We start from the raw sequence: 15,796 nt of genomic DNA, 5'->3' as shown, positions 1-15,796 counted from the left end.
ATTGATTAATTGATTAGGAAAGCAGAATTTCTCTCAAGGTTAAAAAGCAAACCTGCAGAAGAGGAAGCACGTCTCCAGTTCTGAAGGAAGACAATGGAACCACAAGACACGCCTTTGGGGCATACTGCTTCCTTGGACCCATTCAAATTTGGGCACCTTAGAAAGTCCTGCTGCAGGTTCCCCTGCAATCACAGCACCAGAGAGCAGAAGCTGCCAAGCAGCAAGCGAGTGCTGGCTCAGTATCTAGAACAGCTACACTGCAAGGAGGGTTTTGCCAATCTGGTGCTGCAGGTGCTTTGAACCTCTGTGCTCATTATTTAGGATGTTGTTAACACACAGCAGCTGATTTTTGCTGTTTCTCCGAGTTCTACCTTTCCCACAACTTTGGACTACAGAGAAAGAATATCTCACCCAGTGGATTTCATGGGAACTCTAATTCCACATCATTGCATCTTTTGAACACATCCTGATAAATATTCCTTACCTCACAGCTACTGAGATCTAAAGACACCTCCTTCAGATTGTGATTGCAAGCCAGGCCTAATAAAAGCGCTCTGAAAAAGATCAATTTTAGAACCGTTTAAATAAAAAAAAAAAAAAAAAAAAAAAAAAGCAGCTTTACATCATCATCTAAGCAATCACAGGTTAATACACCTATAATGCAAAGAACCATTTCAAACCAAAACCACACCAGCTGAGCAGTTATTTCTTAAGTGACAATGTCAGCACAAACCTGCCACACTTGGAACACTACAGCAGCTTCAAAAACTGCAGGGATGCAAGGCTAATAAAGAAACCATAAAACTAATGCTACATCAACATTTAGTAACATTCATCAGAGATGAATTTTCTTCAACATTTGCTTTCAAACAGCATCAAATGATTACAAAAGGAATGTTTGTTGTATGACTGCACTAACTCTGATTTTCCGAAAATTCAGGGAAAAAACGTGGTTTTTAAATACATGCAAGATGCAGTGCAGCCAGCCATTTCAGCAAGGCACAGTGCCTGTTACACTCGAATGCTGGGATCGTGTTCAAATATCACACAATTCTCCACTTCTGCAACCCAATAAATATTTACAGATTTCAAAATTATATTCCCAGACACTGGTATCCTTTATCTTTACGCAGAATGGCAGACAAGTGTAGCAACAACTGATTATGATTTTCATAAATCCACCTTTATAGCCTTACAGAAGTTTGTTTCCACATATAAAAGTTAGTGTATCACATTTGTATTAATAGTGTCAAATCAAGAAGCACAACAGTGTGTGTCTTACAGAAGGAGCAAACAATCTGTGTATACCTTCTAGTATCTCTACAATAGATGCTGCTTTGAATTAGTAGTTGAACAGACTAACAGAATGACTTCCTTCCCAAACTTCATTTCAGCCAAAAGCAAGCTAACAAAATCCAAACTACTGATGCATAGACATAAAAAGCAATTCATTTTGCTGAGCCATTTGCCTACACACTTGCTATGCAAGTAGTGTGTAAAAGCTGTATTTAAAATGTGCAGCCCCGGGATGGTTTTTCATTTAAACCTATTTATATCTTTTCTGCAGGTGAAGGATGTTAATCAGACCTTCACTGTAAATTAAGGCAAATATCTTATGCTTATTTACTTCTTAAGCTATTAATATAAGACCAAAAAAAACGTGAGAGCTCTGCAAAACTTCTTAAAAAATTTTAGACAATCATTGTCTGTATTTCCTTCCCTACCATGGTTTTATTCAGTTAGTCTGGATGATGATGACTTTACAAAGAACTTCCTACACATTTTGAGGTATTGTAAAAAAATACAGTGCAACCGTAAAAAAAATGCAGATTAAAAAAAGAGACACAATGCTGCTTCAAACATACTCTTCACAGGAAGAAAAAAGGGTTGTTTTTTTCCTAACCTCTTCCCTATAAACTCATCCTAAGAAAATCTCATGATTTCTCAATTCTTTGTCATGAAAAATTACCATCATTTAAAGGCACTGAAGGCAGACATAATATAATTGTACTGAGCCACTATGTTTAAATCACACACATGGCAATACAATACATGGAAAGGTCTTGTTAATTGTGCTAGATGTAGAATGCAACAATTGGCCTTGTAATTAGCATTTGCATGAGAAGCATATCAGAAGCTTGTCACAGCACTGACAGATCAAAATAAAAGTTTCGGCAATGTCTGTAAATGAACAAAAATGCCAACACACACTTAAAACAAGGAAAAGAGAGCATAAACTGCTTCACTCAGTTAAAAAAAGAAAAAAAAAAAAACAACAAAAGAGCAAGCAGGGATGGAACATTAACTATATTAACTATAAGAACTAAAACCACCATTTCCCCCACTTACTATGTGGCATCATCGCAGTACAGTTTTATTACCAAACTTCTTTCCCGAAAGGCTTGACTTGTATTAACAGGTCCATCACTGTACAAGCCAGTTCATCTCCTTTGCTGACTGCACTGATTAACCAACATCTTTAAACTCACTGTTAGCATATGTGATTAAACATACCACAACTGCTGATCTAAAGGAAGTTGATAAGAAAGAAGTCAAATAACAATTAATCAGGGAGATTTGGGACTCAGGGTGTCACGTATCTGCATTTTATCTATAATCTTTTTCTGTAGGAAGGCTTGATCTTGACTCACACATCCAACTCTGTGACCTCTGGTTCATGGACACAAAGGAGCTTCTCCCTTGCCACAGGAGAGTTCTAAGGCCTGTATTGTGAAAAGCTTTTTGACATGCACTGATGAAAGATGCCAGAGAAGTACTAGTCTCATACACTATGTAATTTTTATTTTTCCTTCTAGAAACCATCCCTCATATTCCATTGCAGTCTTGGCAATGACAAACACATCTGTTTCAAAAAAGGTCTTTCCATCATTTGGTCTTTAACAAATCCTATGATCCTGATTGTTCTATAGAAGTTTTGTTAAGACCAAAAGGCTAAGCAGCTGCCCCAGGATATAGCACACCCTCAGAACACTAGACAGACTTCCACAGGATGCTTTTGAAGTGTATAGCAAGCCATCTTGCGTTTGAGAGGGAAAGCAAGGTGTGCTGTAGATCATAGTTCTCTGTACTGTTATGAAATACACTCAGCTCAGACTGAAGAAAAAACTCAGGTCAGAGAGAAAGCACATCAAAGAAACTACCCAAAAAATTTTAAGAGCTCTGTCCTACTTCCTAGGCAGAGGTGAACATTGCCATCAGAACAAAACAAAAGAAGTCCATGTCAACCAGCTGAGCATGGCATGTACGCTGAGACCATCTCTGTCCAGCTGGACTTTCGACAGATATTCCTTTCTGGAGCTGTCTGTGCTGGAAAAAGAGGTTTCTGCTCTCAGCTCATCCTACAGTATCCATCATTGCCTCTTTACTTCCACCAACACCAGTAATGCAAATAACTCCTTCCAACCCAATTCAGTCAAATTGAGCCAGATTAGCTTAAACACTATCAACAGAGTAGGTTTTGGCTAATACAGATATTTTGGCTGAAAAAGACTGGGAAGATCTCAATTGCTGCACAGCTGGCAGACAAAGGGGTCACAAGTATTTGGGATAAATTAAGACAAAAACATCTTCCATGAGCACAGACAACTGTAGAGCACTCACCTGCCAAAAGTCCTCATACCCCAGGAGATACTAAACATGCTAAGGAGAAGAGCTAAATATGAACTTTAGTGTCTGGGGCTTCTCACCTTTTCCAATCTGACTAGATTATTCAGTGTCTCACAGCATACTTTTTTTCCCTGTAGCACTGATAAGATTGTCTTGTGTACTAGTCACATACATCCTCTGTTCTTGCTTCATTGAATATAGCTCCCTGCTGCCCTCCACCACAGAATCAATAGCCCTGAATTAATCAGAATCAAGCAATGTGTTTCTCAATAATCACCTTCTGTTTGAAAACACATCAGTAACACACCTTCCTCATCCTAGCAAAGTCTAAGCAAGCAAGACAGCAACCCAGGGCATCACACAGAACAGAGTGAAAGGTCAGAGCTAAAATGATCAGCTCCCACAGTTGAATATTTATTCAAATCCAGTGCAACTTACTTAAGCATCATATTGTACTGTCCTCTCCAATGCCAAATTACTTTAAGAAAAAAAAAAAATCCCCAATGTACACTACTGTTTCCTGTGTGGCCCTTGCCACTTTTCTCTCCCTTAACTTCCCCCAGAGTGTATCCAAAGCTTTCCATGTGGCACTCACTAACTACTCTTTATATACCCTACATCTCTGATTTTGCCCTTCAGCTTCCATTCATTACCTACTCCCTTGCTGAGCTACTGCCCACTTCCCTTCCTTGTTCTCCCTCTGGAGGCAGGCTCCCAACCATGCACGTATACATATATATACATACATATCTCTGTATCTGTGTCCAGGTTAGGATTTTGGAGGTGTGTTCCCCAAAATGGCGAGTGAACATGCCTAGCTGCCTACTACAGATAGGGTTGTGTATGTTAATGCGTATTATTAGCTAGCAAGCTGACACTCCAGAAAGAGCGCTTGCTTTAATTTAGCCCAATAAAGACAAGGATTCTGCCAGAATCACAGAACAACCTATCTAGATTAGACCTATCTACTAGACCTATCTTGACTTTAAAACACACCTTTACATTTTATGCCTGGGAAGTTCAACACAGTTCAAAACTACACACTTCACAGGAAGGGTGACACAGTGCTCTGCAATTTCCCTCAGTCTGCATTAGGTCGTAAGCTGTTTCTCTCCAGTACCCAGTCCATATCACCAGAACCTGTCAGCCACAGGATGGGTAACATATAGCAGGCACATTACACTTAGCATTCCTAGAGGTTGCTGCCATCACCTCTGCCCCAAAACGGAGGGCCTAACTCTGTGCAATAGGTCTTTCCTCCCAAGCACTGCCACAGGTTCAGTTTCACAATGGCTGTTGCAATACTGCAGCCTCAAAGGAACGGCACTCACACAAGTAATCCCATTTTACTGTGAAGCAAACAGTTTTGTTCATAAGCCACAACGCAAGAAACATATCACAAAAAATGTTGATGGAAGACAAAGAGCTGTGACATTCCCATAGAAAAAATATGATTAATAGTTTCAACTGTGAGACGGAAATGACGTTTCTTGAATGTGTGATCATTATGAAACTCACCCTTGCAATATCAATAATGTACAGTGCGGGGGGAAAAGGCAAAATCCTTTCCCTTTCAGTTTTAATATGAGGCACTCACATAACAATGCAAACTAGGTTTTAGGCAACAGCAGAAAATGAAATTAAATTCTTACTTTAGAGGCTCAGGAGGGAGTTTAGTCCCCGAAAGATTAATCTGCATCAAAGCAAGTGAGCTGCTGAAAAACTGTTTGAAGGAGGGAGGGACTTCTTTTCCTTTTCTGTAAGTAAACAAATTCATTAAGTAGCAGCATCTAGACTCCTCATGCCAATAAATAGTGAACGCAAGCCATCAGAATTGTAATGATCTTTTACATGTTTAATTTGTTCTACCTTCAATACCTCTGTAATCAGTGGCTCTCAATTAGCTTAGAAATACAATGTCATCAAAATGTTGATTCAACGAACAATCCTCAGCATTGCACGGCTGCACAAAAGACATTATTATCTAGCTTCTGTTTCGTGAACTACAAAGAACGATCATTTAGGCCTGCTTCATAATGAACATACTTATGAGCAGAAGATCAAACAGGACATTACAACCCCTTGAAATTGCCTTTTCACTACTAAAAATAATTACTCCACACTGGAGTAGCTTACCCCCAATTAGGTATCATCTCTGATATGGACCCAAGACACTGATTTGAAGAAAGCAGAAGCTAATGTTAATATTTCCTACAATGCAAGTATTCTACAATGCTCAGTCTCAAAGACTTTCAAAGGAAGTTCCTCCCAGAAAAGGGCAAAAAAGGAAAAAAAGCATTTGTAACCTTGAAAAATACAAACTTTAAAACCAAAATTTAAAGAGGAGTCATGTCAGTCAGACTTCAAAGCCTGATGTTACGCCTCTTAAGAGACAAAAGCTATATAGAGACTTTCCGCTGCATCAGTATCACAAAAAATATATTAGACAAGGTAGCTTATTTTACAGCCATCTAGCAAAGAGTGGAAAGCGAAAGAAAACATTTTGCTTGGAATAAGTAATACCTATTTTTCAAAAAATATTTTCTCTTTAAGAGAGACTAAGACTTTTAAGACTTTTATGAAGTCTGAGATTTCTTCTTAAAAAGAAAGGTGCAACGTGAGAGCAAGAAATTATAAAACTAAATACTGCAGGAGTTGAGAGTAATGACATTCAAACTGTACCTGTGAGAAAACAGAGTCCTAGAGAGGCTAAGAACAGCTAGATGCTGAAGACATCCACGAAGGAGGGCTCCACACACCTGGTTTGAAACAGAATATTGACTTGACTTTATATTAACCCAGAAAACTACCTAGAGATAGAAGGTGGGGAACGTTCCCTTGGTATTTGAATCTCCACAAAAAAATCTTTACCATATCTAGCGCACACTCCGTGTTGGATAAATCCAGATGAACAAGGGCATTTGGCTGAGCCAAAAAATTGTACAGGCTCTGTAATTAACAGAGGAAAAAAAAGAATTTTAATATTATGACACCAATTACTGGACTGCCATTTTTCATTACATTTTAGGCTTTTATTATAAAATAGCACTACAAGAGTTATGTCTGAAACTTCTTTTCCTAATCAATACTACCTGTTTTACTTTTGAAGGCTATCATTTTTTGAAGTAACAGTGAAAAAATGTCGCTCAGGCTACATTTAGCAAACCTTACTCTTCATGCACAATTTTTGAGTTACGTTGCAATTCACTTTCACAGAAATGATAATTTAGTTAGAAATACCTCAGAATGTCATTCAGATTGCTATTACCTTTCAGAAAGGCTAATTAGTTTGTAAGTTTAAGCCAGCCCCTTTAAGCATGAAGGGAAGCAATGAATAAATGTTTAAGGGAGAACACAGAACAGGTAACAAGATTTTAATACTGATGGCTTCAGCATTGCATAGGATATGACATGTAAATGTTAGCATACGTAAAACTTCTTACTATATGCTGTTTTATTTTGCAGGGGTTTTTTAGGCTCAGAGAACAACACAGAGATAAAAGTATGACCTAATTCACGGAAACACAGAATGCTCAACTCCACATGAAATCCAGCCAAACAGAGCATGTTCTAAATTTCTAAAATAGATCCATCTTCCTAAAAATTAGGTCATTTAGCCCCTATACCTACAGTGCAAGAAAGGTCCCCGCGTTAAAAATCCATGTGCTTCGCTAGGGGTTTATTTTGATTGCTAAATAACAGGATTGCCTTACTTCAGTTGGAAAACTGTTCCACACATTTGGAGATCTCAGTATTAATCTTTTTCTTTGAACTGTATCTCTCTCTTTCTGACAGGCTAAGAAAAGCCCCACATTTTGTATTTATGTCCCTTAAAATAATGTAGGTAGACATCAGGTTTCTTTAAGCATTACCTATCAAAGTTGTACATTTTACTTCACTTTTTGTTCTTACATTATTTGCTATGTTTTTCTCTCTTAAAGAGTAATTCACTGTGCCTTTATTTACATTTAACTATTTGTTTGCTACCTTTGAAATCCCCGTCCCAGTGAAACTTTCACCTCTTATGTATGAAAAGACACCCCTTTGAGTATGCTGATGAACCTGAAACTAGTAAGATTTGTGAAAAAGTCAGAGTATAATGTCTGGCTGCACTTTAAATCATAAGATTGGATGACTCTAGTGCTGTGTATTTTAGATGATCAATACTGAAAGAATCCAAAACCTGACACTTACATGCACACAACTTTTGATGCAAAAGAGAAATACAGATGTAACAGTCAAGAACTGAATAAGTACAAATTGAGAACTAATTGGATTTTGTTTTGGAGAAAATAGAGCTGCACCTCTATGGCAATTGATAAACTGAATAAAGTAAGTTAAAAAATAGTAACATTCTTCAAAGAACCATGAGCTTCAACAGCATGTGTCAAGGAGGTACACATTTATTTACACAAACAAAAATACTGAAACCCAGAAATGTAGTCTTTCCAAATCAAAAGAAATTGTTTGTTTCCAACGTTCCAATGAAAAGTTTGCAATACACATCCTTAAAAAGATGATGATTTTTTTATTTGTGCTTTGGTCACTTTTAAACAGAACTCGGGGAGCATGGTCAGTCCACTGAAACAAGTGGCACACTTGCAGTTTTCTTGTTTACCAGCAGAAGCCAAAGACTAAAAGCGTGACCTAAATTATGTGGATTTTAGTCATGTGGGGTAATTTAATTCTCTAACTATACACTGAAGAGCAGAGATCAAAATGTTGTTTTCTATCCCCACTAGAAACGTGCTGGCAAAAAAGGATCTAAACAAAGTGGCTTTGCCTTTCTCTTAACAATTAATTAAAACATCCATTCATTAACTCCCAAATGAGAAGAAAGCGCTTACTGAAAGATCATCGCCACGGAGCGCGTTCCCTGAGAGGTCAAGATAGATGAGCGTGTTTGTGATCAGTGAGTTGGCACTCAGTGACTGGGAAAGGCTATTCACCCCTGCCAAAAAAAAGAAACGTCAATATTCAACTTAGTTGACTCTAGAAAAAACTGGCCCAGACCCTGCAAGTGCACAATTTCAGTGAACACAGACATACACAAATGTTTAATGACCTCCTGTCACCATCGAAGCAGAGGAATACACATCACCAAGCAGATAGGACACCCTTCCCCTGCCACAGCATGCCCGTTTTTTCTGGACCATGCTCCACCAGCTGTCCTGAGGGAGCCACAGCATGTTATAGGTCCCAGATCCAGGGAAGGAGTCTTTTTGCCAAGCCTACAGTGGCTTTAACAGTGCAATCCCACTTTGAAACAGATTTTTAAAACAGAGTTTACTCCAGAATGTTGTCAGTGTCTTCCTGCAAACAATAATATTTAGATGAAAGTATCTGTGGAAAAGCAAGTACATTAACAATTATAATTGCCAGAACTTCAGAAGTGACTGATGAGACCTAGAAATTAAAAATATTTCAATTAATGTATTTGCCTGTAATTTCAGAAAAAGTTAGTTAATTAAAATATCAAGAGATGCATAGACTCCCAGTTCCTGATCAGAACAAATACTATTTTTTCACATTAAAATTAAAAAGCTCACATTGGGTACAAGACAGTCAGAGCTTTCTTCCTCTGAAATTCTTCAGCTTTTCCAAATACAAACTAGGGCATGGCTACTTCCAAGTCCTTCAAATCTAACTTTCATCTAAGGGCTCTGTAGCTTACCACCAAATTCTTAATTTATTGTAGATAGCTATTACGGCCTTTCAAGCACCACATACATAAGCATCACACAAGCATTACTGTGTCCTTTACTAGATGTAGTAGTTTTTTTGTAAGTGCCCAGCTGAAGTTGTGAAATAGGCAGGTGTTTTGATGTGGTACACAATATTGGGCAATTTCTCAAAGCTACTGACCATGAAAATGGACTGGCATTCAATGGATAGAACACATCCGTTCTTCACTTAAAAACTGTTACAAAATGGATTTACCAGTGAGGATGTGGAGGAAGCAGCTAGCAAGGCACTGCAGACCAAAATACCCCATGTCAGTGCTTTAGTTCTCCAAGCTTCCGAATATTAAAAGTCTCCCATGTTAGCAGTATTGCTCTTGGTTTAAGGAGACTTTTGATACTGAAAAGAACCAAAAGCACAGCGACATCTTTGCCAAGTTTCAAAACTTTTCCATTTGGTGTAATTTTACTTCCATCTAAACATTGCATTGTTGAAACCACACCTTATCTATACAGGTAAAATGCAGACACTTTTTGAAACTTTGAAAGATCTAAAAGTTCTATTTAACCACTAGAGCTTATAGCTCTGGGTTCACTTTAGTGTGTCTTCTCAACACCTTTTGTAAACAAGAAGTAGAAATTAATATACTGTACTGTCAACAGTTCAGCATATACTATCATGAACCAAATCTGGGAATTCAGAAGCGTCAGAGTTTGAGGGAGAAGAAGAGCTATCAAACAATCCATAACATTGCTACTTGTTTCATGTTAAAAAGAGCCAACTGCTCTAAATCAGCCACATCAGTGAAGGCAAACAATGTGACTGATGGATTTTTCAATTAGCCTTTGGCTCAGGCTCAGAAAAGCAAGCCCTGTCTTTGAATGAGTATACTAGAATTTTCCATTTAACCAGAATCTTCAAATCAATAAATTTCTGTTTGAACTTCACTTACCTCATGCTATACTCTAACAGTAATCTCACTTTCATTTGCAGACAATCTTTTATGCTCTTTTACTAGTCTCGGGAGGCTCAGAATGTTAATAGCTCTCAGAACTTTGAGATACAAAATTTGAAGAAAGATCAGCTGGGAAGTAACCACCTGAACTTCACTTCTCAATCTTTGAAACTTATCTCAAATAGAAAGTTCTTGTTAAGTAAGGTCAAAACCAGCCCAGGATTGTACAGAATTTCTGAAACTGAAAAGCTCAAAATAATAATAATAAAAAAAAAAGGCTGGGAAAAAAAATCCATGCACCTTGCAGTCTATTGAAACCAAGATCCAAGGTCTCCTTTGGACTTTCCCCACAGAAAATATTACAAGTTCAAAAATGGCCTCCCAAGTTAAAACCAATTCAGTAATGTCATCCCAAATTAAAGAAAAACTGACTAAGATAGATGGGTTTGCTAGCAACCAAAGAGGTGAAGCTGAGTTTCTTCAGGTGCAGAAGGTTATAAGAACTCCAAATTTAAGATGTACATGTACTTTAAGTAATACTGAGGAGCTGCCATGGGACAATATTCACGATGACATGTTACACTCTGGAGAACAGATACTGCAAAGCAGCCTGGACTTCACATGAAGTCAGTGTTAAACACACTGGAGAATATTTTCAGCTTTTATTTAAAGACAGTCTTAAAAAAAAAAGTGTTAAAAACCTTCCAAATTCCTTTCATAACCTCAGAATTCATTTTTAATGACACGAGTTTTGTGGATGAACTTCATTAGCTTGCATTTATTCTTTATGAAGATGGAAGTGTAGCTTGAGTGTTCTCTTGACTCCATGATCACAAGCACTTGCTAAAATCCTTCAGATCGCATGAAGAAAAGCACAGGATGAATGAATGTACCAGAACTACATGAATTTGTCAAATTCATGAACATCTAATTTCAAGAGTACATGTAAGGTGAATCAAGATTCTTAATTGCTTGTCACCAAAATTGGAGTTAGCAGTAGGAAAAAAACAACCCCACAGTTTAATAAAGTCTTTTTAAATTAAAATCATGACTGAAAAATTTAATTTAGGGTTTAATGCTTAATTAACCATAACATGAGCTACAGACACTCATAAAAACGAACCAAACAAAAACCCTTCTCCCCACCCACATTCCCCCAGGTCAACCCTTAAAACTTAGGAGAACACAGAATATGCACTTCACAGAGCAATATTAAAAGACTAAAAGAGCATGGCTCCTATCTGTTATCAACTGATGTCCTTCATAGATCATAACTCGCTCATCTTTTCCAGGTCATCAAGATCTGTGAAAAAGCTGCAATAATGTCAGCACATTTTTTCTATTTTTAATACCCACATTCTATACGAGAGACCCTTGGTTTGTGCAGTCTGTTTAAGAGGTGACTGCATCTATTATTTGTAAAATAGCAATGCAAAAAAAAAATCCTGAAAGCTTCTGACTTGTTTCAGTAGTGTTATTACTGTTAAAATATACATAGATTTCAATTACAATATCAAATTGGAAATTTATACATTATAAAATAAAGCAGTCTTTACTCTGAGCAAATCACTTAACAGCCTTTGTCACAACACCTGATTTCATATAATAATTTCATGCAAAAATTTGGAAAATTTCCTACACGTTTTTGTTTCAGACATCTTTGTGAAGCACATATGAAACATATCATATATGCCAATTCTAAATTTATCTTTCTTTACAATACAGGTTCAAGCCCAAAGTTTACAGAAGCAAGTAAAACTTTTTGAAAGAACTGAAGGCGACAAAATCCAGCCCACAGTTTAGCAACGCAGGACTGCAAAAAAGCAGCTGCACTGTTGAGAAAACACATGAAAATCATTTACAGAATTACTTACTTTATAATCTGGTAAGAAAAGGTATTATAGGATAGAAGCCTGAAACTTTTAGAACAGAAAAAGGCGCATACTTATAAAACATACCTTTAGGTGACAAGGAAGTTTTAGATAAATTTAAGTGTTTCAGTCCCTTTGGAAGTTTGGCAAACTGGATGCTCAAAGACGACACACCTATTGGGGGAGCAAAGAGAAAATGCCCATTTTCAGGTCAATGGTGTGATCTCAGGTTTTCCCAGCAATCACATCAGGGGCAAACTGCGCTGGTGGAACTACACTCACTGTGAGTGTGGCCCAAAATGACTGTGTCTTTTTATGACCATACAAGACCCCTCCTTTGCTAACCACTGAACAGACAGGGAATTTTGCTGTTAACTATCCGTGAGTCACCTTAATTACTTTAAAAGCTATATAATACACACATACTTTTGAGAAGGTGCCAAAGAGAAGGTATTACGTATGTCAAATAGCACTTGGGAAATCTGGAAGGTCTGTGGTTTAGCCAAAAAAACCTGAGCAATATAAAACCAACCAGAAAATAAAACTCAACCATGGTACTTCCTGTAAAACTTCAAACTATTTTTCTTTTTTTAAAGGAAGGGCTGTCAAGGCAAGAAACAAACCCACACTGGCTAACACTGCCCTCTTATTCTGGGGTAAGCCCTAACAACCTGAAACATCAACTGAGTCATAATGGCCACCTACAGCTACCAGCGAGGATGCAGGCTTGGAAATGCTACAACCACTTGTGATCGTGATCCCAAACAGTAAAAATCTATTCAAATGCTGACACAGACTGGACTACCTCAGCGGGAAAAGGGAAGAAAAGAAAAAAAAAAAAGAAAAAAATCCAAACCCACACTTTTCATTAAAGCCCTTTCTCAGTGTATCCAAGTTCCACACTCCATAAATTTAATCCACCCATTTAAGCAAAAGATTTAAGTTTAAGAGGGCACATCCTAAATAACAATGGAACCAATCCATTAAATATTTATTAGAGGAATAAATCAACACAGAGACTCCAGGCTTAACCTGAGGTGTGAAATATACTCCTCTACAGCAACCTACTCACAGAGAAAAGGGCAAAGAGAAAGCAGGTAAAGCCTTTTACTTGATTCAAAACACAGTAAATGAAAAAGCTGATACCCCTTCTCCACATATGCAGACATGAAACAGTCCACTAGTATGTCACATGTTTCTCTGTTTTTTATCACATATTTTTTATCACATATATTTATATGTTTACTCTGCTTTTATCACATTTTACCTATCACTGATAATGAAAGAGCAGCTGCCTTGCAGATATTGTAAGGGTTTTTTAAATGGTCTCTTAAAAGCATGCTGTGTATGCTGGTGGTAGCTGCAATGTCCACACAGCTCAAAACAACATACTGTATTTTATTTATATTGCCAAAATATTAGACCCATGATGCCTTGGCATCATTTATTCTAAAGCACAATGGTAACTGGGTGTCTAACGAACTTTCAGCAAGAATGAAGCAAGTCATATTAATAGGATTTTCTCTCATAGCTCTACTATTTTAAAAAAATAAATATCTTTTTAGCTCCTCTGAAGGACGCTCAATCTATCTTAAGCTGGTCTCAGAATTTATATTCTGCAGCTGATTGTCCACATTTGTTAAGCTGATTTAGTCACAATATATACTTTCAAAATCAAAGTAGAGTTATGCTGGCAAGAGGTAAAAAAGAACTACAATCAGAATCATTAAGGATATCACAAATGTAATTTTTGTTGTGAAGCATTTTAAGTAAGATGTGCAACAAATAATTTTACCTCTCCATCTTTGTATTTAGCTAATAATCTGCAGACCACTTATCACTCTAGCCAAGCTGAATAATTTTCACATTCTAGCAGCACTAGGGGTTAAGGATGCACCCAATTATAAGATACAGGAATCAGGTGCAAGAAAAAGTGCTTCTGGTCACTCTGGCTCTTGAGCACTCTTTAAGCCACCCATTTTTGCTAACCTCATAACAGGGGTGAGAGCTCTAATGGCAGAAGTAGTGTTAACTGCATCCAGGCACACAGCTCCAAATTTGCATATTTCTAGGCTTCAGTATGTTTGTTTTGCATTATTTTTAACAAAATAGGAGATTAAATTCTGATCCTATTAGAGCCAAAAGCAAAGCTCCCATCGCTTTAGCATAGCTAGATTTTAAATCCAAGATTGACAATAAACTTTCCAGGTATAGCCTCACAAATACTGACAGTACTATAAAGCAAAGCCAATCACAAAATAAGAGGCTGGTCTCAGTGTAATTCATTTCATATGAACACTGCTTTGTATTTGAACTGAAGTCAGGTCCTATGCCTTAGTTAAACTAAGTACACTTCCCATGTTATTGGAATACACAGTTGCATTAATGTAATAATACATCTTTACTTATTGGTACGCAATAATATAAAATAGCTTAGGGTGGGGTTTTGGTCAAACAAGGCACAATGATATGGTTTTCCCCATAATTCACACAACTATATTGTTTCCCTTATGACTGCAAAATAACCTGGTTGAACTTCCAGTTCCTGCAGGTGATTTCAAGAGATACTTTCCAAAATCCATATGGTTTTACATGAATCTCCATTATGCCAGCTTTTATTTGTGAAATGCTTGCTGCCCCTTCTAATAAAGTCAAATCTACCTCGCACTCAGTGGACATCAGATCACAGGACATGTAAATCTTTCTTAAACTGAAAAGCTGCAATATTTGCACATTGCAATTATAGCTAATTTCTCTTTTAGAAAAGAAAAAGACACATATACTCCTATAACTTCTCTAATTCTCTAATGAAAAGGTCAAATCTTAATTGCATGTGTGACAGGAGAGACCGAGATAACGAAAAAGTCCTACTAATTTCTCCAAGTTGTAGTTTCTGCATCTCATTTGTATCTTGTATGTGGATACTGCAGAATGGGTCTAATCTATAGGTTTGTTGCAAAAAAAGTGCCCACATTGATACGTTCAAGGGTTTTTTTCAATTAAAAAAAAGTCCCCTGCACTTTAGAGTATCTACCAAATATCTGGTCATTTGTTTTGCTTTCAGGGAAAAAATTAGTTCCTTTTGAAAAAGCCTTTTGTATAACACAATCTAAATATGCTTCTTCAAAAGTAGAATCACCAAGTAACAGCCTTTCTCCAGCTTACAACAGAAATTTTTGCAAAATGCAGTTAGGCCTACAGCACATTGTAGTATCTTGTTCTTCAGCAAAACCTAAGCTTTCATGTGCTGTGGATTCTTAAGGATGGCAAGCAGTAATCAGCAGGCAAGAGGTAATCAGAAGAATTGTAGCGATTCATGTGAACAATTTTAAATAAAAAACTACTCTGAAAAACAAAAATATTTTCATACTTGTATCTAGTCCAAAGGAAAAGACATAGAAAAAGAGGAAAGGAAAAAAAAAAAACACCTTCCCATCTTCTTTTCCCCTCGCTGAGGAGAGACGCCTACAAAACTCTGACTTAACACCATTCTGAGTCAGTTAGGCTGTAAACAAAACGAACAGTGTTTCCATTTTGAAACATGACAGCAAAGATACTGGAAAATTTCCCCAAAACAAAGCAAATAATACAAGCAAAGGTTCACTGTATAAAATTCTTATTTTTCTTCTGGCCACACAGAAGCACAAGATAGTCTGATGCC

At 37.2% G+C, this 15,796-nt stretch overlaps 1 protein-coding gene across 3 annotated transcripts in view; it reads right to left on the bottom strand.

The window, feature by feature from the left end:
* CARMIL1 (capping protein regulator and myosin 1 linker 1) overlaps positions 1 to 15,796 on the bottom strand; it is a 241,305-nt gene that overhangs the window by 121,807 nt on the left and 103,702 nt on the right. For all 3 annotated transcript variants that reach the window (XM_055799395.1, XM_055799396.1, XM_055799397.1), the window contains 6 exons: positions 12,223 to 12,309; positions 8,475 to 8,578; positions 6,499 to 6,576; positions 6,310 to 6,386; positions 5,280 to 5,384; positions 485 to 554 (listed from right to left, as the gene is read on the bottom strand). In XM_055799395.1, coding sequence (XP_055655370.1) covers positions 485 to 554; positions 5,280 to 5,384; positions 6,310 to 6,386; positions 6,499 to 6,576; positions 8,475 to 8,578; positions 12,223 to 12,309 — 521 coding nt within the window. The remainder of the gene's footprint in view (positions 1 to 484; positions 555 to 5,279; positions 5,385 to 6,309; positions 6,387 to 6,498; positions 6,577 to 8,474; positions 8,579 to 12,222; positions 12,310 to 15,796) is intronic.

This window comes from Falco peregrinus, chromosome 3 (genome assembly GCF_023634155.1).
Source record: "Falco peregrinus isolate bFalPer1 chromosome 3, bFalPer1.pri, whole genome shotgun sequence".
Classification (NCBI taxonomy): domain Eukaryota; kingdom Metazoa; phylum Chordata; class Aves; order Falconiformes; family Falconidae; genus Falco; species Falco peregrinus.
This window is presented reverse-complemented; position numbering and strand designations above follow the sequence as displayed.